The 20,927-nt window shown below is 40.7% G+C and overlaps 1 protein-coding gene across 7 annotated transcripts in view; it reads left to right on the top strand.

Moving 5' to 3' along the window:
- LOC118400904 (CUGBP Elav-like family member 2) overlaps positions 1-14,955 on the top strand; it is a 68,516-nt gene extending 53,561 nt beyond the window's left edge. For 4 of the 7 annotated variants that reach the window (XR_004829126.2, XR_004829129.2, XR_004829131.2 and 1 more), the window contains exons 7-14: positions 2,589-2,750; positions 3,118-3,181; positions 3,668-3,793; positions 4,159-4,314; positions 4,739-4,915; positions 5,772-5,915; positions 7,572-7,752; positions 8,822-14,955. Coding sequence is in view for 1 of the 7 variants with exons in the window: in XM_035797906.2 (XP_035653799.1) it covers positions 2,589-2,750; positions 3,118-3,181; positions 3,668-3,793; positions 4,159-4,314; positions 4,739-4,915; positions 5,772-5,915; positions 7,572-7,699 (957 nt within the window). In the remaining 6 variants the exon portion in view is untranslated. Of the gene's footprint in view, positions 1-2,588; positions 2,751-3,117; positions 3,182-3,667; positions 3,794-4,158; positions 4,315-4,738; positions 4,916-5,771; positions 5,916-7,571 lie in introns of all 7 variants that reach the window. The other 3 variants (XR_004829127.2, XR_004829128.2, XM_035797906.2) reach the window with 3 other exon arrangements.
- Positions 14,956-20,927: the final 5,972 nt, after the last annotated feature.

The raw sequence follows: 20,927 nt of genomic DNA, 5'->3' as shown, positions 1-20,927 counted from the left end.
TCTCCCGATGGTTTTCTTTCAAAATAATTATCGTTATATAGCAGTATTCCCATTCTGTTATTGGCAAGTGCGCTCAAGCCAGCTCGCGGGTATAGCCTACATGATGAGATTATTATGGCCAAAAGAGCCAGATTTATTTTAAATTTGTTAAACGGAAGCCAAGATCATCATGTCACCAGTGTAAGACCCTCAATATTTATTGGAGAGGAGCATCAAGCTAATCCCATTGCACTTTTGCCAGCCTGTGAAGTTCAGCATAATTTATTTAATCTGTAGCCTAATAAACTGCATGCTTTCCCGACGAGTCGCAGAGGAAGGACCACACAACTTGTCATCGCGTGACTCCCAAGTTTACTTTTGTATGGTGGTTGTTATATAAATATTTGTAATGGGAAGTATAGAATTAGCTCACATACAACAGATATACCGCTTCTAAGACTTGCTTTCAATGATTGGCAGATCTAGAACTCACATTTCTATGTGAATTTATTCGGGTCGCCCAAGAAGTTACATATTGGAGCTTTAAGAGGGCACACATGGAGAGAAACATATTTTTGAATCTATATTTTAGCAGAAGCCGAATGAATCAATAATATCCCACTAATTTATTTACACCATTTTATTTATTTGTGACGTGCCAATTGCAAAGAGGCAACGCGCCCGGCAATGTGTTAAACCTTGCATTACAAAGTATTTACCCATATTGTTTAGCCTACATAGTAAAGCATAGAGACTACTATATTCAATATACATTAACTGAGATATAGTCCTATATTAGAGCAACTGTATAACCTCTTGCATTACAAAGTGTTTATTTACCCATGCTTAACCTGCATAGTAAATCATTACGCTGCTCATTATACTGAATGGACTTTAACTAAACAGAGATAAAGGCTACAGTATTAGAGCAACTGTCTTAGTGGGTCCTTTCAAAACGTTGTAGATCAGGGAACCTAGGTTCTCCGCTATCGTTTAGGCGTCAACTGAGATGCACTGTAGGCATGCATGTACTATATAAGAGTAACTGTCCCACTAAGCCCCTTCAAAACTGGGCTGGTATTCCCGTTGAATCAGTTCAGTGCTCAGGAACTGGAGCAAGAGTGATGTGACTGCTAACAGGTCAGAGGCTCCCTAGGGAAGCAGCCAACCAATCCCTAATTAGGAACCACAGAATAAAACTAGCTCAGCTCTGGGCCTCGGAATTTAGAACCAGGTCCCAGTCGTGATGGCACCATTTTAGGGTTGCAATTGGAGACATTTCCAGAAATCCCTGTTGGAGTATTCCTTTTCTGCTCCTCCTGAATCCGGGTATCCTCCGATGGCGATTTCTGGAGATTTGGGGAAAGTTTCTGCGAATTTTGCAACCCTACTACACCCTTTACAGTCAGTATTGTATCCCCCTGATGCTATGGGAGGTGCTACTAGTGTATTAGTCTTTACTGTATCCCCCTGATGCTATGGGAGGTGCTACTAGTGTATTAGTCTTTACTGTACCCCTGATGCTCTGGGAGGTGCTACTAGTGTATTAGTCTTTACTGTATCCCCCTGATGCTATGGGAGGTGCTACTAGTGTATTAGTCTTTACTGTATCTCCCTGATGCTATGGGAGGTGCTACTAGTGTATTAGTCTTTACTGTATCCCCCTGATGCTATGGGAGGTGCTACTAGTGTATTAGTCTTTACTGTATCCCCCTGATGCTATGGGAGGTGCTACTAGTGTATTAGTCTTTACTGTATCTCCCTGATGCTATGGGAGGTGCTACTAGTGTATTAGTCTTTACTGCATCCCCCTGATACTATGGGAGGTGCTACTAGTGTATTAGTATTCACTGTATCCCCCTGATGCTCTGGGAGGTGCTACTAGTGTATTAGTCTTTACTGTATCCCCCTGATGCTATGGGAGGTGCTACTAGTGTAGAAAGTAATTCCCTGTCAAGCCTGGTCCCTTTGTCTGGCTCTCTCTAATTCACAACATTGATACCACATGTCTACGTCTGGTCTGTCCAGTGATATGTCAATATCTGGCTTGTCTGTTTGTTACAGCGCTATCCTATGTATGTGTTTTGTAGCTAAATGTCTCATCTCGTTATGTCTTGACTTGGCATACACGTCCTTCCTTGTTTGACTGTCTCTGTTTATATGTTTCTGTTATGTCCCTCCCATCTGTCTTTGTGTGTGTGTGTATTTTGCGTTGACTCTCCTCAGCCTCAGTCCCTCCCAACCGACCCCGCCCCAATCCTCCTTTTGAGCCACACCCTCCAGTGTTATAAAGTGTAACTGGCTGTCTTGTTTCTGTCTAAACATGATCCCTTCCTGGTTCTGTCTGTGGAATGTAGCCTGGCTTAGTCGTGCATGACAATGTTCTAATTGTTTATTTCCTATTTTGAATGCAACACTTAAAGAAATATATTTCCCCAGATTACCACAGGGCATAGTATACCCTCCACGATAGTTCTTCCTGAAAAATGGCCCTGCAAATTTGACTGTTGTGATAGTGTCTGTGTTTCTGATAGTGTGTGTGTGTGTGTGTGTGTGTGAACTTGACTTGGTGAAATCTAACTCTCGCTCCTCCCCCTCCCCCACTACAGGGCTGCTCCTCTCCCATGGTGTGTAAGTTTGCGGACACTCAGAGGGACAAAGAGCAGCGGCGCCTGCAGCAGCAGATGGCCCAACAGATGCAGCAGCTCAACAGCGCCTCCACCTGGGGAAACCTGGCAGGGCTGGGAGGCCTCACCCCACAGTACTTGGCAGTAAGTACACCTTAATACACCATAGTACGCCACAGTAACCTGGCAGGGCTGGGAGGCCTCACAGTACAGTACCTGGCAGTAAATTGAAACCATTGACATACATATTCATAAATATAGGCTACATGCATGTTTATCATTGTTGGGAAAGCATGACATTCTGAGAAGTCGTACTCTTTCTCAATTAGTTTTCCTCAGGTCCTTGTCACCTCCTCTCTGTCTCTACATTGGAGGAGAGGTTCCTCGCCTTTTTCTCAAAACGCATTTGAGAAGGGCCCTACCCGCGGACCTTCAATGAGTTTTGAAAAAAAATGGGAATGAGCACAAGTCTACTTTACTCTGTTTTGGAACTCTCTCTTTATTTTTACAGTTGCTCCAACAGGCGACATCTACCAGTAACCAGAGTAATTTTGGTGGCATGCAGAGGCTAGGAGGTGAGTCACTCATTTTTTTCCCCTGTTCCCGTCCTCCACAACTCAAACCCACTCTGATAAACATACAACTGTTCATGTAAATAACCTTCTGTCACGATGCTTTACTCCCACATAGTTTCACAACCACTAAAATCGCATTACCGTTGAATAAGATTGGAACATTAATCAGAGTAGCTATTCTAGGAGATACAAGTCTGCTGGGGACAAATTTATAGGGGTGAAAATCAAGAACCGGTGCAGTGCCTCAAGGCAGGGTGCCAGGGCCACTTCTTTTCCTGTTATATGTCAATGCTATGAAGTCTTCTTGTTTTTGCCATTTCTTTCTGTATGCGAATGATTCCGCTCGTCTGGTCTCCCATAAGAACAGCTAATGCAGCTCCATTTCCCCCTCTTGGTTGTCATTGCAAATAAGCATCTGCTCTTAATTGACATACTTGAATAAAAAAGTTGAAGTAAAACAACCTCTCTCTCACTCACCTCTTCCAGGTGTGAACCAGCTGCAGCTGCAGAACCTGGCAACGTTAGCTGCTGCTGCCTCTGTAGCCCAGAACTCAGGCGGCGGCTCCAACGCCCTGTCAGCCAACGGAGCTCTTGGTAATCTCTATAACTCAGGTAACTATAGCCCAGTTTCTCTCTATAGTCCAGGTAATCTAGCAGTCTGAGGCCAATGTTAGTTTCTCCCTTCATTTTTCACTCTATAAAAAATGTACTGCTCACAAAAAAATCTACGGCGCTTAATCTTACGACACAGATTTAACATAGTCAGTCCTGAACTAAAAACTTTTTGGTGGAGATTCCCCATTGAACTTGCTTTTTAGTCCAGGATTAAGATTCTGTGTCCCCAAAGAAAGACACCTACGAGTGCACCTGTTTCGTATTCAATTGCTTGGCCTGCTCTATCTACTCCACTATACCACATCTTTGCTAGGCTTAAACGACACCTAATAGTAACCTCTGACCCCTCTCCTCCCCCGCAGCAGGCCAGACGGCAGGCTCCAGCGCTGGTGCAGCCATGAACACCCTGGCCTCTCTGGGCCTGACCCAGGGCCTCGGCGGGGGCCTGACAGGGACCTCCATGGGTCTCAACAACCTCAACGCCCTCACTGGGGGTGTCAGCGGTGAGTACTCCAACCGTGAGTACTGCACTAAAAACAATGACTTCACTACCTTTTCTTCAACCTTTTTTGTTTTCGGCCATTCAAATCATACCTTAATTAATTGTGTTGATGAAGCCGCTGTGTTCTGTTGATGTTCAGGCTTCTTTACCTGTATGGTTGTCCACGTTCATGATTGTCAAATGTTGGAGTAAGGGCTGGTTTTACGCACACATTGCCTGGTTTGGACTGAAAAGAATGCTTGGAAGAATATCCATTGAAATAGCTATTTAGTATAGGACTAGACTAGTGTCATTTTAATCCCAAGTGTATGCCAGTCTGTATGGTAGAGAGAACTTTAGGTGTCGGGGCCTTTCTTCTGGCTGTTGTATCCAGTTGCATGGATGTAATCTGTATTTTTGAATTGTCAAAATAAATGATATCTTTACGTCTACTGTGTTAGGAATGGCGGCTATGAACGGAGGACTGGGGGCCTCGATGGCGAACGGCTCGGGGGCGAGTTCCATGGACGCACTGACTCAGGCATATTCAGGGATGCAGCAGTACACGGCCTCCGCCCTGCCTTCCCTCTACAGCCAGTCCCTACTGCAGGGAGCAGCCGGCGGGAGCCAGAAGGAGGGTGAGTCTCAGTCCACACACCAGTTAGGCTGCAAATGTTGTCTTGTTAACTTACATTGATTGTGATATAAAGTTGCCTTACCTAGCTACCTTAAGTGGAATGCATTGACTGTAAGTCTGCTAAATTACCAAAAATGTCATGCAAATATCAATGTTTTGGGCCATGTGTGTCTCAACTAGTTTCTTGTAAGCCCAAATGGGTTTTGCAAGTAAACGATGTATGACATTGAAAGAAAAGAATCGACTAACCATAGGGCCATATGTTTACTTAGTATCAGTATCTCTCTTTCTCAAAAAACAAATCTAAAACTCCATCCTCTCCTCTCCTTCATTGCTCCTTCAGCTGGGAGCCAGAGGGAGGGTGAGTCTCAGTCCACACACTAACCACAATGTGTGGTCAGGTAGTATTGGTTTTCTTTCAAATACTTTCAGCATTTGCTTGAGCTTGCCACTAGTGGGAATAAGATGAGTTGCCCCGGCCTGGAAGCTGATCTTGGGTCAGTTTCGCAGTGGTTAGGATTGTGGGAGGGGAGAAGCTGATCCTAGATCTGCACCTAAGGGGAAGTTCAGGGCCCTCAAGTGCCAGATTGGAAGGCTTTGGTGCTCTTGGGACTATTCCATTGGTTCCAGGCGAGCTCAATCAAGCACAGATTGAGTATTGGAAAGATTTCAAATACAATTTTGAACCCAGGTCAGTCTGCTGGCCACAGCTGTGCGTCATGCCACATGATTATGTTTCTTGATCTGTTGATCTGTCTATCTGTCTCCTCTCTACCTCTCCTTTTCTCCTCTCCACCCCTCTCTCTCCTCCCCTGCGATCCTCTCCCCTCTTGCTCTTTCTGCTTTCTCTCCCTCAGGTCCTGAGGGAGCCAACCTGTTCATTTACCACCTGCCCCAGGAGTTTGGAGACCAGGATGTCCTGCAGATGTTCATGCCTTTTGGAAGTGTCGTCTCTGCCAAAGTCTTCATCGACAAACAGACCAATCTGAGCAAGTGCTTCGGTATGTAGTCTGCTGCCTCCAAACATGAGAAATAACTGGCTCAATGGCTGCTGGGGTAGAAAGCAGGATCATTAACCAGCTACAGTGCATTAGAAAAGTATTCAGACCCCTTGACTTTTTCCACATTTCGTTACATTACAGCCTTATTCTAAAATGTATTAAATCGTTTTTTCCCCTCATCAATCTACACACAATATCTCATAATGACAAAGCAAAACTGGTTTTTAGACATTTTTGCTAATTTGTAATCAAATTTAAAAAAACATAACAAATGTAATTACATTTACGTAACTATTCAGAACTTTTACTCAGTACTTTTTTGAAGGACGTTTGGTAGTGGCATTTTTTTTTTACATCCTCGAGTCTTCTTGGGTATGACGCTACAAGCTTGGCACACCTTTATTTGGGGAGTTTCTCCCATTCTTCTCTGCAGATCCTCTCAAGCTCTGTCAGGTTGGATCGGGAGTGTCCCTGCACAGCTATTTTCAGGTCTCTCCTGAGATGTTAGATTGGGCTCTGTCTGGGCCACTCAAGGACATTCAGAGTCCCGGAGCCACTCCTGTGTTGACTTGGCTGTGTGCTTAGGGTCTTTGTCCTGTTGGAAGGTGAACCTTCGCCACAGTCTGAGGTCCTGAGCTCTCTGGAGCAGGAGAGTTCCATCTTGGGTTCATCAGACCAGAGAATCTTGTTTCTCATGGTCAGAGTCTTTAGGTGCCTTTTGGCAAACTCCAAGCGGACTGTCATGTGCCTTTTACTGAGTTGTGGCTTCAGTCTGGCCACTCTACCATATAAGCCTGATTGGTGGAGTGCTGCAGAGATGGTTGTCCTTCTGGAAGGTTCTCCCATCCCCACAGAGGACCTCTGGAGCTCTGTCAGAGTGACCATCGGGTTCTTGGTCACCTCCCTGACCAAGGCCCTTCTCCCCTGATTGCTCAGTTTGGCCCGGTGGCCAACTCTAGGAAGAGTCTTGGTGGTTCCAATCTTGTTCCATTTAAGAATGATAGAGGCCACTGTGTTCTTGGAGACATTCAATGCTGCAGATTTTTTGGGGGTACCCTTCCCCAAATCTGTGCCTCGACACAATCCTGTCTCGGAGCTCTGCGGACAATTATTTCGACCTCATGGCTTGGTAGAAACATCTCAAGGAAGATCAATGGAAACAGGATGCATCGGAGCTCCATTTCGAGTCTCATAGCAAAGGGTCTGAATAGTTATGTAAATAAGGTATTTTTTTTATACATTTGCAAACATTTCTAAACCTGTTTTTCGCTTTGTTATTATGGGGTATTGATGAGGAAAAAATACTATTTAATCGATTTTAGAATAAGGCTTAGCTTAGCTTTCTAAAAGGCTTAACAAAATGTGGAAAAGGCAAGGGGTCTGAATACTTTCTGGGTGCACTGTACATTTTGATAAACAGTCATCGCTTGATTTTCTTTATTAAATATGCGTTTTTGGTTGTCAAACCAATTATACCATTCCGATTTGATGTCCGTATTTCTGGAAAAGATTAGGGTTATTTAGGACCGTTATCTGTTGAACTCATTGATCACAGCCCCCTGGTATGTCATGGAAATCTCTGAAGACTTGTTTTTTTGCCTCATTGGTTTGAGTTTGGTATGTCACTAGCCCTAATTTCCTTCCTCCATTCCTCAGGGTTTGTCAGCTACGACAATCCAGTGTCGGCACAGGCCGCCATCCAGGCCATGAACGGCTTCCAGATCGGCATGAAGAGGCTCAAGGTGCAGCTGAAGCGCTCTAAGAACGACAGCAAACCCTACTGATCTTACCCGGGGCAGGGGCCATTTTCCCCAGGCTCTATGTTAGCATTACACGGGTAAGTCTAAGTCTACCCAACCCACGACTAAAGCCAAGGCCATCTGATCACCACAGCAGAGACTTAATTAATAGGGTGGCAGGTAGCCTAGAGGTTAGAGCGTTGGGCCAGTAACCGAAAGGTCGCTGGTTCGAATACCCAAGCCGACAATGTCACAAATCTGCCGATGTGCCCGTGAGCAAGGCGCTTAACCCTAATTGGCCCCAGGGGCGCCGTACTACTATCGTGGGTGTCATTCAGACTCACTCCACTGGGGTCTTGTTATCTTAAACCGGTTATGTTCTTTACATGTCTATTATTACTGCATCCATTCCTTTTACAGTTTCATCATGTAATTTTTAAGAGTGGTATAAAGTGTGTTAATTTATATGATTATTTATAGCTATCACTAGAGCCAGTGTTCAAAAGGGTATTTTGTGTTGTGATATATAAGAGGGAACACCAGATTTGATTATTTCTGTACCATTTCATTATATCTACTTACTAGGTTTAAAATAGACGGGTTGACTAAGGATCAGACACACGCCTCATCCTGTCAGACTATCAGAGCTCTTGGGCTTCAGTCTGTTGCATTGATCTGTTACCTCTTAATATGTGAAGCTCTTTCACTTTTTCTCTCTGCTTCCATCATTCATTCTTTTTCTTTCTTAAAACCAAGCAATGTCAAGCTGCTGGGGCTACCTCTGCTCACTTCTTTTCATAATTAACTTCTTCCAATCATTCCATCCATCCATGTCTCTCCTGAAGGGACTGACTGGTTAGAGATGGATCACTTTGAGTGCCAAGTGTATGTGCATGTCTGACTGTCTAACATACGTCTAGTGATGTCATTTCCTAATCTGATGATGTCATTTCCTGTATCAAACTATATTGTTTTGTGTGTGTGTGTGTGGGGAAACATCCCCAATTGTCATTATGTTATATGTGGTGGTTGGCATTGTTTGTCGTTGTTGTTGGTGCCTCATGTTTGAAAGGTTATTGTGCTGTGGCTAACTTCTTTCTCCCTCTCTGTCTCTCTCTCTCGCTCTCTCTACCTCTCTCCTTTCATGTTTTTTCTTCCCTTTTTTAGAAAAAATCTCCATGCCTGTTTGCTCATCGTTAGCCTAGCATGTCCTCATGGTGTTGAAAGCCAACCCAAAACTCCTCCTCTTCCTCCCGGCTACTCCTCATCATCCTCCCACCATTGTTGTCTCTGATGTATCGCTAAAGCTCGCCTGACCAATAGGCTACCTGACCACACCCCCCACTGACCTTTGACATATGAAATTTGACCATAGCTCAACCTGATTGGGTGTATCCAAAATGGCACCCTGTATAGTGCACTACTTCTGACCAAAGCCTTTTTGATCAGTGCTAGGTGCTGCACTATATAGGGAATAGGCTGCCATTTTGGATAAGTCCAATTTCTTTTGCATGTAACTTCATTTTTCTCTAGTTTTTCTGTATAAATGTAATGGGAGGGAAGGGAGGGAGGACAAGCAAAATCAATGTGAAATCTTACCTGCGCTTATTTCATTTAAGAGACTATTTAGCAAATGCAGAAAAAAACATTGTTTTAAAAGCCTGTGGGATAGTTTATTCTTTTTTAATTTTGTAATTTGCTTGTTTTTATGTTGTTTCTTTTAACCTCTTCTCTCGGTCTAAAGTTCACTTGAAAGTTTTAATACAGGGACTAGCACGGCACAGTGCTACTTTGTGCCATTTAGCAATATGCTGGCTTCTGAAACAACATACTATAAGGTTGTGTCTGAAATGACACCCTATTCCCTATTTAGTGCACTGATTTTTATTTGCCGCCAGGGCTCTAGTCAAAAGTGTAGTGCACTATGTAGGGAATAGGGTGCCATTTCGGCTGCACACGAAGACCACTCGACTAGCAAAACAATTTTCAAAACAAGTCTGATTATCAACCAGAATTCCCCTCAGTGCGTTGTTATGGCTTTTCACATTTAATATTCAATAAGGCATTGTAAAGATTTTCAATTTTCTCGCTAAGGTGACTTGGTTTTCATTAATGAAAATATAACAGTTTATTTACCTATTTAGCTTTGATCTTTATTCCAAAAAATACTTACGGCACAATTAAAAGGTGGATTTGCTATGACTACCTACATGAACTTTTTAGAACCGATTCACAAATAGACAATCTGTGGTTTAAATGCACACTTAGATTACCTATATTTTATACCATTGAATCTATAGAAGTTTAGGTTAACTTCGGGGTTATTTTGTAGATTATGTTGTAATGTCATCTGCTAGGGTCTAAGTGTTTCAAGTTTTTAAAGAGGATTTAAAAAAACAACTGTTTGCTCGATCTACACAACCTTTCAAAAAAATAAATGTCATTACGAGTGGTGATGTAATTCCTACTTATTTACATGTACAGTGCCTTCAGAAAGTTCTCATACCCCTTGACTTATTCCACATTCTGTTAGTCTGAATTCATAATGGATGACTAGATTTTTTCCCTCACTCATCTACACACAATGTACCATAAGATGACTGTGAAAAACATGGTTTCAGAAATGTTGGCACAAATTATTGACAAACTAAATACAAAAATATATAATTTAAGTAAGTATTCACACCCGATTCAATACTTTGTAGAAGCACCTTTGGTAGCGATTACAGCTGTGAGTCTTTCGTGAAACAGTTCGGTGGAGTTTGAATATATTATGCCGAAATTTTGTGACGTTTTTATTCGTTTGGACTTCTGTGCTGATTTTTTTGGTGATTGGTCAACATTAGGGATTCTTTAATAAAGTCTTTGTCATGCAACAAGAGACTACTCGTTTTCATGCAAATGTTTTAATTGACAAATACTGCACGAAACAACAATGTAAAATTGCCCCGACTAAGATAAATCTTCATCAAAATGAATGACAGATTTCTTGAGTTAGATTCATTCTTACTGAGGAAATGTATAATGGCTACGGCGTCTCAAAATGGTCCAACCGTACTATTTCCTCTTCTTTTTTCAAAGGAAGGTCATTTAACCAGGCTAGCCGAGTTTGGCTAGGTGCCAGCTTAACTGAAGCATGCAAATTTGACAATTTGTTCTTTTAAAAATTCTTCAAGCTCTATCAAATTGGTTGTTGATCATTGCTGGACAACCATTTTCAGGTCTTACCATAGATTTTCAAGTAGATTTAAGTCAAAACTGTAACTCGGCCACTCCGAAACATTCACTCTCTTCTTGGTAAGCAACTCCAGTGTAGATTTGGCCTTGTGTGTGAGGTTGAAAGGTGAATTCATCGGCCAGTGTCTGGTGGAAAGCAGACTGAACCAGGTTACCCTCTAGGATTTAGCCTGTGTTTAACACCATTCTGTCGTTTTTTTATCCTGAAAAACTCCTGCCCTTAACGATTTGCTTTGCCAATTTTTTTTCAGTATTCATTTAGTGCCTTGTTGCAAACATTATGCAGGTTTTGGAATATATTTTTTCTGTACAGGCTTCCTTTTCACTCTTTCAATTAGTAGGTTAGTATTGTTGCCTAACTACAGTTTTCTCCTATCACAACCATTAAAATTTAACTGTTTTAAAGTCACCATTGGCATCATAGGGAAATCCCTGAGCGGTTTCCTTCCTCTCCGGCAACTGAGTTGTGGTGTCTGGGTGTATTGATATACCATACAATGTGTAATTAATAACTTCACCATGCTCAAAAGAATATTCAATGTCTGTTTTTTTTGCCCCATCTACCAATAGGTGCCCTTCTTTGCAAGGCATTGGAAAATCTCCCTGGTCTTTGTGCTGAATCTGTGTTTATACTTCACTGCTCAATTGAGTGACCTTACAGATAATTGTATGTGTGGGGTACAGAGAGAGTCATTCAAAATTCATGTTAAACACTTTTGCACACTGAGTGAGTCCATGCAACTTATTTTATGAACTTATTTATGCTTGCCATAACAAAAGGGTTGAATACTCAGATTTATATATTTTTTCATTAATTTGTCAATTTTGAATTACGTCCACGTCCACTTTGACATTATGGGGTATTGTGGGTAGGCCATGGACCAAGAGAATCTATATTTAATCCATTTTGAAATTCAAGCTGTAACAAAACAAAATGTGGGAAAAGTCAAGGGGTGTGAATACTTTCTGAAGTCACTGTATTGTCAGAATTCCTTTATAGATTATTAGCTTTTTTTGGACACATCAGATAATAGATTGTCATTGTGTCATCTTGGGGAGTATATAGACTGAATTAGTTTTTTCCTACTTTAAAAAAAGAGAACGATTAAAACTTGGTGTTAAATTCTTACTTAAGGTACTTGAGAATTTTTGGTGAATTTCTTCTTGATGAGAATTTATTTGATAAATGGATGTTTGAGTTTTTGTTTAGTGTAGATGCCTTGTATTGAAAGATAATGTCTCTTAACACAGAAGACAGATGATGCTTTTTTGTTTTTAAAGTGCCCATGTGTCAAACTCACACACACAGTATTTTAACTTCTTACAATATGTGACGGTGCCCATTTTCTCACACACACTTTGTTTTGTGACTGTAAAAACACTCGGAGCCCCTGAACGTGAGCGAGAATTTTTATTTGGTCACTCACACACACACACACACAATTTCTTTGTTGGTGATAAGATATATGTTTATCACACATTTAAAAAAAACTTTTCTATTCAAAACTTACGCACAGTATCTATGTGTTAACACTGCTCAACTCACCCCCACCAAAACAGTGTTGGTTTACAAAAGCATTCCATGTTTCAGCATAAAAGTTTACTACTCTAAACAGAAGTGTGTCTTTTATAGGGGTGATAATGGACTAGCCTACTTTCTGTCAGTTGAACTGCGAAGCTGATGGGTCAGCTCAAATCATTTACATCCAGCCCCCCAAAGAAAGGTTCCCCAAAAAGAAAAAGGTGTACCGGGGTCGTATTCACTAGGCACAAAACAGAATCAAGCATGGGAGACTATCTGAACTTGCCCAATAAGATCTGCTTGTTTTCATTTTCCGGTTTGCTACGGTTTGCCCTATTGACTACGACCCAAATGGTTCTAAACAAGGGTTGTCAACTCAGGGTCCTTTGTGTTTGAGATTCAGCTCTGTGTGGAAGATGCAAGCACTGCGTAAGGTGTCTTTCGCAACAGATTTGGGATTAACAAGACACAAAATGCACAATTGTTGCCATTTTAAACACTTTAATTTATTTTTTTAAATCACCACAGATGGCATCAGTTTTAGCTTGGGAGTTCTAGCAGCAATTGTTGAGAGGAGTTTGGAGTTTTGTTTGTTGAATGGGAGTGGTTTATGTCAGTTATTAGCAGAAATATTAGGGGAAATGTTCACTTTTTTGCTAATCTTTTTGTCTTTGAAGCATGGGTTGGTGGCACTTCCCAGAACTACCAAGGTACTACTAATAAAAAAAAAATATTTTGCGTTCAATATGATGGAGCATGTGCTTTTTGCAGTGTGTTTTTATATCCAAATGCAATACAATAATCAAAGTGCCATATTATATGTCTAGAAACTGCCTACACAGATACTATTAGGCCTTGGTTGTTATTATTAGAGATTGCTGAAGTTAGGTAACGCTCTTTTATTTTTTATTTTGGCATGGTTGTTATTATATTGATACCAGTGTGTCATTAAGGCTAAATCACCCTCTGTTCTTTTCCCACTTTGTGTCAAGTTATTGGTTCTAATGTGATGTGTGAATTTTAACACTTTGGCAAGTACTTTTTAAAAATTATTATACAAGAAACAACCCTAAACTTTTGAAGACAAATCCCCTTGTTGGTGAGTGACAGAGTTGAGTACTTTACGGTACAGTCACAGACGATGTATATTATGAATGCTTGTTATTTGGCAAAATGGTAGTGGTTGTATATTGATTTATTGATTATAATAGAAATATCATTTTTTTGCATCAACCAAAACCTGGGAAGTGTGCCATATTATAAACATTGATTTGTCTTCATGACAGTTTTCTAAAAAATAATTTAGTATGTAGGCTACAACAAACTGATAACCAATGCTAGTTAATATTTAATTGATTATAACAGGTAGTTAGTTCTAAAACTATTGTAAAAAGAAGTGTTACTGAAAATGTTGAAATATAAGCACAATATAAAATCACACATGGGTCAGGGTATAGGAACTTTAGACTCACTTCGGGGGCTTCCGTCACAACCACCATTTTTGGGGCTGCGTTCCAAATTGCACCCTGCTCCCTACATAGTGCACTAATTTTGACCAGGGCAGATAGGGAATAGGGTCCCATATTGGATGTAGTCTCAGTATTTCTGTCAGTGCTCATTGCTCTCTCATACTCTGAAGTGCTATTTGACAAAGGTATGTGGTAGCTTTGCGTCTCTTAGATATTGTCTTGGTCAACAATCTATCTGTCCTCGTTCTGTACCATTTTTATTGTCTGATTTAATAATTGATATGAATTCTTTGTTCATGTTCTTCTCCACATAAATGATTTGATAGATGTTTGTGTTGTCTTGAGAAAAACCAAAGTCGCGGTGCATCTTGATGTAATCTGATCTGTAAAGCATTATTACAGTAGTGATTTTCTGTTTTAATTAACAAACTTTTTAAAAACTTGGGTGGGATTTGAAAATAACAAAATTACAAAAACAGGCTCTTTCCAATTTCTACAATACTGGTTGTTCATATGTATTTTGTACCAGTGAAGCTTTTTTATATTGGAAATAATTAAAGAAAAACATCTATATTGGAAAAAAATGTCTGGCCTCTCTATAAGGCCTCGCCTTGAATGTGGGTCCTGAGTTAGGCTTCTTGGTGGTTATCAATGAGAACAGTTTTGGTAGTATGTTTCACTTCTTAAAATAACCTTAATTTTGATTTCATCAACTTGCTCTCTACATGTTCCTCACTTTGTTATTCACTTTTTTGGGGTGGGGGGTCTAAAATTGTGGTAAGTTTCATGTTAGTAGTATTGTGCTCTGTCCACATGGTTATTATAAATGACCATCCGGATTGATTATAGGCAACTTGTGTGGATGGATAAATAAATGTATTAGTTTAATAGAAAGTTAATTATTTGTTGTTTTAGTTCTGGGCTTTTTACCTGTGTGGATAGATTTTTCTGTTTTTACCATAGAATGAGTGGTGTGTAGTTGGAAAGCCAAGTCGATGTTTTATTTGGTAAATGTTTGTTCATGTGTGGTGTTTCTTTGCCTCTGTCTCCAAAATTAAACCATTTTCCCCTAATATTGAATGTGTCTTTGTCTGTTGTGTAGTCCCAGTACCTGTCCAGTGTTGTGAAGACATTTACAAACTCCCCAGTGTCTGTCTCCCTAACTTGTTTCTTTCCATTGTCGTTCTCTTCGCTTATTTATTTTCTTTCAAGCAATCAATAGCTGATATAATTTGAGGTTATTGGTATATTGATTTTCTGATATACAATATCCTAATTGCATACTGTGGATTTGGGGGTTGTAAATGAAAGAAACTGCTGTAGTTTATGGATGAAAGGTTTACTAGTATATTAATTGTCTTAATATACAGAAGCCTGTATACACATTAGTGTTTTGCAGGTTATGAGTGTGTGATTCTTTTTGTGTTTTGATTTTGATCGAAAGAAGCACCACCGGTAGCGTAAGTACTCTGTCTGAAAAGGAACATTGCCGGTTCAGATTTGGGACCGGTTCTGAGGATGCCGCCAAATTTCTTGGTGTCAAGATGTTTACTAACAACTGAACTGCACGAACATCAGTGTAAGTACTACTGATGGCCAGGAACAGCTGAAGTCCCCTTTGCCACACTATTGAAAAAGGTTATTGTGTTTATACATCACTGGGGTCTGCTTAGAAAGACTCAGGCAAAATAAGCTGCAGTGGCACCATCTAGTGCTCACGAGTGTAACTACATTTCATATACAGTTACTAATTGATGCAAGAATCATAACGACATGCTACTGAATAAAAGGGACAGTTGATCTGTTATCACGTAGAAAACCCAGACACTCATTGTTTTTCATAATTATAAAAAGCAGCGTTTCTAATTACTTGACGTATCAATGCGTTTTTAGTGCATTTTTGAGGGGGTAGGCCTATAATTATCGTCAGGCTTTTAGAACAGATCATTACATGCAAACCTGAGTAATTTGAGGTAGTTTCAAAGCATTTTCGTTCTGGTTAAATGTATAACCAATACACTTTTCCCATACTTTTCAATCATAAAAAGGGAATTACTGGCCAAATATCTGTGTTTCTACTGTGGTCCTATTACTGCAATGTGCTTGCGTCTAAGCGCATGTCAGTGACTGCTTGAGAAAGTGGCCTTTGGGCAAAATGGGAGGGTTTAGAAGACGTGCATGACGGAGAAGACACGTGTTGCGCATAATCTAGATGGTAAATCATCAGTGAGCAGCACGAACGTGAAAGTTGTACACTACACTCTACAGACTACAAATGCCCCATGATATATTCAACATGAAGCTATCGAGCCACATGTGGGATTCGATTAATGCCATGGGCCTAGACCCCGGGTGAACCTGGTTAGCATTGATTGCATTGGTTTTGAAACGGCAGCCTCCGGGTAGGGTAACCCCATTTAAAATACCCAAATACAGGTCATACTTGATCCCGTTAACGGGATGATATAACAACAGCCAGTGAAAGTGCAGGGCGCCAAATTCAAAACAACAGAAATCTCATCATTAAATTTCCTCAAACATACATGTATTTTATACCATTTTAAAGGTAATCCTGTTGTTAATCCCACCACAGTGTCCGATTTCAAATAGGCTTTACAGCGAAAGCACCACAAACGATTATGATAGGTGACCACCAACTCACAGAAAAACCCAGCCATTTTTCCAGCCAAAGAGAGGAGTCACAAAAAGCACAAATAGAGATCAAATGAATCACTAACCTTTGATGACCTTCATCAGATGACACTCACTCATAAGACTTCATGTTACACAATACAAGTATGTTTTGTTTGATAAAGTTCATATTTATATAAAAAAAATCGGAGTTTACATTGGCTCGTACGTTTACTAGTTCCAAAAACATCCAGTGATTTTGCATAGCCACATCAATTCAACAGAAACTCTCATCATAAATGTAGATGAAAATACAAGTTATACACATGAAATTATAGATATACCTCTCCTTAATGCAACCGCTGTGTCAGATTTCCCAAAAACTTTACGGAAAAAGCAAACCATGTAATAATCTGAGACGGCGCTCAGAAAAGAAATAAAATTATCCGCCATGTTGGAGTCAACACAAATCAGAAATCACATTATAAATTATACCTTTGATGATCTTCATTGGAATTCACTCCCAGGAATACTAGTTCCAAAATAAATGCTTGATTTGTTCGATAATGTCCATTATTTATGTCCAAGTAGCTACTTTTGTTAGCGCGTTTAGTACACAACTCCAAATGCTCGTGCAGGTCCATCTGAACGTCGGATGAAAACTTCAAAAAGTTAAATTACAGGCCGAAGAAACTTGTCAAACTAAGTATAGAATCAATCTTTAGAGTGTTGTTATCATAAATCTTCAATAAAGTTCCATCCGGAGAATTCCTTTGTGTGTAGAGAAGCCATGGAACGCAGATCGCTATCATGTGAATTGCGTGTGACCAGCCCTTGGCTCTCTGCCAGACACCTGGCTCATTCAGCTCCCATTCAGCCCCACAACACAGTAGAAGCCTCATTCAAGTTTCTAAAGCTGGTTGACATCTAGTGGAAGCCCTAGGAAGTGCAACATCATCCATATCCCACTGTGGATTCAATAGGGGCTGGGTTGAAAATCGACCAACCTCAGATTTCTCACTTCCTGTTTGGATTTCTTCTCAGGTTTTTGCCTGCCATATGAGTTCTGTTATACTCAGACATCATTCAAACAGTTTTAGAAACTTCAGAGTGTTTTCTATCCAATACTAATAATAATATGCATATATTAGCAACTGGGACTGGGGAGCAGGCCATTGACTCTGGGCACCTCTGGGTACCTTTCATCCAAGCTACTCAATACTGCCCCTGCAGCAATAAGAAGTTTTAAACTGAAAATGACTCAATTGAAAGTCACCAAGTAAAATACTACTTGAGTAAAACTCTAAAAGTATTTGGTTTTAAATATACTTAAGTATCAAAAGTAAACGTAAAAGTATAAATAATTTAAAATTCCTTATATTAACTTCTTTGGGATAGGGGACAGTATTTTCACGTCCGGATGAAAAGCATGCCCAAAGTAAACTACCTGTCACTCAGGCCCAGAAGCTAGGATATGCATATAATTGGTAGATTTAGATCATTCCTTATATTAAGCAAACCAGACGGCAACATTTTCTTGTTTGTTTTTATTGACGGATAGCCAGGGGCATGCTCCAACACTGACATAATTTACAAACGAAGTGTTTGTGTTTAGAGTGCCAGATCAGAGGCCGTAGGGAATTGGACAATTTTCCTGTCAAAATGTAATGAGTACTTTTGGGTGTCAGTGAAAATGTATGGAGTAAGATGTACATTATTTTCTTTAGGAATGTAGTAAAGTAAAAGTAAACAAAAATATATATAGTGAAGTACAGATACCCCCAAAAACTACTTAAATAATATACTTTAAAATACTACTTAAGTACTTTACACCACTGGACAATGGGAAGATTTTGAGGGACATTCGAAGTATAATGTAGCCAACACATGAATATTGAAGCACACGTAACCTACTCTTTTTATGCCTCCCGCAAAAGTTGGGCTAGAAACAAGAGACCACTTGTGTGGCTGTTTTATGAAAATCTGGGAATATGTGGCCCATGAAACATTTCTGGTTGGTCTAGAGAATGTTATGGAGAGCTCTTCATTAGACGTACACATTTTGAAATTACTGGTAGTTAACTGTCCTCTCCAAGTTTAGCTGGAATTGAGCCTAAAAGGATTTGACACATGTGATTGGTATGACATTGGCCTACGTTTCTTGAGCTGCGCCGAATATGAGATCTCAACAATGATTGGAGAAATGATAAACATCACCAGCGTCACATCCTTATATAATATATGGTCATAAATGTAACGTGACTGCAAAATATAGGTTGGAATGTCAATTCTCTTCAAATGAATAGGAAGTCTGAATAAAGTACTGAACAAATCAACTTTTTTTCAAAATTAGTTGTGTTTTAATTTATTGATAAAATGTGGGACATAATTGTTAGGTTGAGGGACAAAGCGCCAAAATGCTTTACTGTCCCGCACAATCCGGGCCATGTGGTCACCCTAAATCTGGGGGAATTAGCTGGGTATACAGTGTTGCCAGGTCAAGAAAAATTATAGCCCAATGACCACTCAAAACCCGCATAAAAGGCCTGAAAACAAACCCAATTTTTATTTCACAGCAAGAGAGTTCAAATCAAATCAAATCAAATGTATTTATATAGCCCTTCGTACATCAGCTGATATCTCAAAGTGCTGTACAGAAACCCAGCCTAAAACCCCAAACAGCAAGCAATGCAGGTGTAGAAGCACGGTGGCTAGGAAAAACTCCCCAGAAAGGCCTAAACCTAGGAAGAAACCTAGAGAGGAACCAGGCTATGTGGGGTGGCCAGTCCTCTTCTGGCTGTGCCGGGTGGAGATTATAACAGAACATGGCCAAGATGTTCAAATGTTCATAAATGACCAGCATGGTCGAATAATAACAAGGCAGAACAGTTGAAACTGGAGCAGCAGCATGGCCAGGTGGACTGGGGACAGCAAGGAGTCATCATGTCAGGTAGTCCTGGGGCTCGGGTCCTCCGAGAGAGAGAAAGAAAGAAAGAGACAATTAGAGAGAGCATATGTGGGGTGGCCCGTCCTCTTCTGGCTGTGCCGGGTGGAGATTATAACAGAACATGGCCAAGATGTTCAAATGTTCATAAATGACCAGCATGGTCGAATAATAGTAAGGCAGAACAGTTGAAACTGGAGCAGCAGCATGGCCAGGTGGACTGGGGACAGCAAGGAGTCATCATGTCAGGTAGTCCTGGGGCATGGTCCTAGGGCTCAGGTCAGTTGAAACTGGAGCAGCAGCATGGCCAGGTGGACTGGGAACAGCAAGGAGTCATCATGTCAGGTAGTCCTGGGGCATGGTCCTAGCTAGGGCTCAGGTCCTCCGAGAGAGAAAGAAATAAAGAAGGAGAGAATTAGAGAACGCACACTTAGATTCACACAGGACACCGAATTAGGACAGGAGGGGTACTCCAGATATAACAAACTGACCCTAGCCCCCCGACACAAACTACTGCAGCATAAATACTGGAGGCTGAGACAGGAGGGGACAGGAGACACTGTGGCCCCATCCGAGGACACCCCCGGACAGGGCCAAACAGGAAGGATATAACCCCACCCACTTTGCCAAAGCACAGCCCCCACACCACTAGAGGGATATCTTCAACCATCTTCAGTAGTGACCCGTCATTCAGGGGGGTGATGGGTCGCCACTGTTTTGAGACTCACATGTTATTCTGGCATTAATACATGTTTGCAAACAATGTAAAAAATATATATATATCATTGAGTTAATAAAGTTGCATACAAACATGGTCTCTTTTTTGTTTTCTTGAGTAAGGCAGCTCCAAAATGCAGGTGTTTCAGCCAGAGTCTTGTGCTGTGATTGGCTCAGTGTTCTGTCACTCATGGGGACCCTACATCACCACCAAGTCTAAGGGTAGAGCTAGAAAATCTCCTTGGGTGCTGCCATAGAGTTACATTAGAAGTATCCATCCAGGAAGGCTCAAGGTCATTGGCCACAAATAAAATTACATCAAATCACGTTATATGTACAGTAGCTTTGATTGGACTGATCATGTCAACATCATACTTTCAAAATCTTAGCTAGAAGTCATCATCATGAATCAAGTCGACAATCTACTGGCAAATCCTTTCTTATCCTTGTCATATGAAGAGAAATAATGAAGAGAAATTATAGATGAAACGTATCAGTGCTCATTGGACATAAGCATTACACAACAAGTTGGAAGTCACAAATTCAACAATGAGTGGTTTGGAAGGAATCAGTGACAGCAGCTAACTGCAAGCATTGCAAAGCAATCACTAGCCTGCTATTCAGTGGAATGGCTGTGTGGTCCCAAATCTTGGATTAAGTGGCTCTTTTCCAAATGTAAAATTCTAAACATTCAACATTGACCATGCTGCCAATTAAGCATGATTTGTGCTGTGCTCAAAACAACTGTTAACT

This window comes from Oncorhynchus keta, chromosome 22, assembly GCF_023373465.1.
Source record: "Oncorhynchus keta strain PuntledgeMale-10-30-2019 chromosome 22, Oket_V2, whole genome shotgun sequence".
In the NCBI taxonomy this organism is placed as follows: Eukaryota; Metazoa; Chordata; class Actinopteri; order Salmoniformes; family Salmonidae; genus Oncorhynchus; species Oncorhynchus keta.
Note: the sequence above shows the minus strand (reverse complement) of the source record. Positions and strands in the feature narration are given on the sequence as shown.